General features: G+C 44.0%; 1 protein-coding gene across 1 annotated transcript in view; it reads right to left on the bottom strand.

Moving 5' to 3' along the window:
* The window catches only part of LOC119341367, a 4,380-nt gene extending 2,222 nt beyond the window's left edge, over window positions 1–2,158 (bottom strand). Inside the window, exons 1-3 of the mRNA XM_037613243.1 lie at window positions 1,958–2,158; window positions 1,286–1,397; window positions 1,138–1,179 (exon numbers count right to left, since the gene is read on the bottom strand). Of these exons, the coding sequence (XP_037469140.1) occupies window positions 1,138–1,179; window positions 1,286–1,387 (144 nt within the window). The 5' untranslated portion in view covers window positions 1,388–1,397; window positions 1,958–2,158. The remainder of the gene's footprint in view (window positions 1–1,137; window positions 1,180–1,285; window positions 1,398–1,957) is intronic.
* Between the last annotated feature and the right edge of the window lie 151 nt (window positions 2,159–2,309).

Genomic DNA, 2,309 nt, shown 5'->3' with positions numbered 1-2,309 from the left:
GCCTCGTCATCATGCCTGGGGTTTGAGGACTCAGCCACATGGATAGTCTAACGCGTTCTGCATGAGTAATAAAATAGCTCAAGCAAATCAAAGGAGTAAGTACCAACAAAACACTGACTATAAATCTTGTTATGCACACGCTAGTTTTTTTTTTTGACGAAAATCTGGCGTTGCAACTTTTCATCACTTGGAAGGAGAGAAAAAGTCAGTTGAGCACGCCCGAGGGTCAGCGTCAAAGAACCATCCGGTACCGCAACAACAGGTTGCCACACGCGCCGCAATAGGGATTGCAAAACACTAATGTTCAGTCAGGTTCCAGGGGTCTATGCATCAGGCTGTAAATCTTGCATTTCTGTGCTGAATTCGAGAGCTCGATTGCACGCTAGTCATAAGAGATGAAAACAGGCTCTTTCATCGGTCACTACATGTTTCAGCGATTGTACAGCCTACAAAATCAGACAATCATACAAGAAACAACCATTCCATGCAAAGCTCTACCGTAAGGCCTAATAGCCAAAATTTTCGAGCATCATGCAACTTTGCCCTTTTCTTGAAATCAATTTAGGAGCGACAAGCTCATACACAGCAACTGAGGTGACCGTTAGTGTGGGATTACTTCAAAAGATGGCTGGATTGAGTAAGAATTAAATATCAATATCTTTCAGGGTATTCAACGGCCCTAAATTTGGCTAGCGATAACTTGGGCAGATGAGTCACAATTTGTAAAAACAATGGGAAATCAATACACACACTTTTTACCAGCTAGGATGCGGCATAGGGCATGTGGTTAAATGAGAAACTAGGCATCATGTATAAAAGATGGTGGCTGCCACGAAAACTAAGGCAATGTGGGTAGCAATTCATGGTACTGAAGCTATCAGCAGAGGCTACTAGCCACAAAGCAACCGAGACACTCATTCATGACTTCAAGTCTTCAACACAGATTTCATTTGGTTGCTACGTAAAAGATGCTACAGACATAAACACTGGCAATGAACTGAGCAAGAACAAGGATTCATAAGAAACATGGGTGACAAGCAAGCCAATCAATCGCTGATAATGCTCAATGAAAGGACAAGAGTTGTGAACCAAAGAAGAGAAAGAAAAAGAATGAGGAAATTAAGTGATCAATACTACCAGGTCTACCGTGGTTTTGTTGGCAAATTTAGTCCAGATGATCTGCAAAAACAAAATCGGGAAGATGTTGTAATATTTAGACTGAGGACAAGAAAAGGAAACAAAGTAGTGAATTCAGTATCAGTCTAACAATCTATCATGGAATTACCTCAAGCGGTTTTTCTTCGAAGAGAAAACCCCCATCAATGCCGAAGATTGCGAAACCAGAAGGTGTCTCAAAGAGCAGCTTCAGAAGAGTTTCATCCGCCATAAGAAAATGTCTATAAATGGGGGGACAAGCAAATTAAAACACATGGCGGGCCAGTAACTGATTGCTCCCCACCCCTCAGGGCTCAGGCCACAAAATAGCACATGAGGCACATAAATTAAATAAAATGGACATGCATGCTACAGTCCTTATTTGTGGAACACATTCTGATCCCAGAGGGAAAATATATATAACATGAAAAAAATTATGTTGAATATACTATATATGACTAACAATAAATCATTTTACCAACCAAGAATAAGAGAAGCATCATGACATGCTTAAAACCCCCGTTGTAGTTCCTAGTAGTCATTTGGAAACAGTTTCAGCAGCAGCATCAAGCTCCTGAAAAGGGAAGCTGCAGCCATAATCTATCTGGAGATGTAATGGATACAAGTGACGAGGTGCCGATCTTAGAGCAACACCCCATATTACTAGTACTCCAAAGAAGTAACTAGAGTGCTCTCCATTTCTCCAACACCCCAGAACATGACTCGTTCATATCTTTGGCAAGAACTGAACTGCTGAACTCGGTCAACAAGGGTATGGTAGGGATCTGGGCATTGGCCTTACCTTAGCCGGCGAGAAGGAGGATGAAGGCCCTACGGTGGTGGCGGCGGCAGACGAGGAAGGGCCGAGAAAATCGGGGCAGTCCGGGGGCGCCGACTATGGTTTCTCGGCGTGGGCGGCACAAAATGTCGGATGAGGGCGGGATAAGGGGTTCACGATGGTGGCGGCGCCAGCTTCAGCCGGTGGTTGCGGCCGCCGAGCAGAAGGCCGTCGCCGCAGTCTGTAAAGATGATCGGCGGTTAGGGTTTGGCACACTTTTGTGGAGCTGCACGCGCACGTATATTGTGTTGTGCAAAGTTTTAAATAGCTCCTTGGCTCGGCCGAAATTATTTTTTTAACGAAAAATGCTGATGGA

The sequence above is a fragment of the Triticum dicoccoides genome, chromosome 7B (assembly GCF_002162155.2).
Source record: "Triticum dicoccoides isolate Atlit2015 ecotype Zavitan chromosome 7B, WEW_v2.0, whole genome shotgun sequence".
NCBI lineage: Eukaryota > Viridiplantae > Streptophyta > Magnoliopsida > Poales > Poaceae > Triticum > Triticum dicoccoides.
Note: the sequence above shows the minus strand (reverse complement) of the source record. Positions and strands in the feature narration are given on the sequence as shown.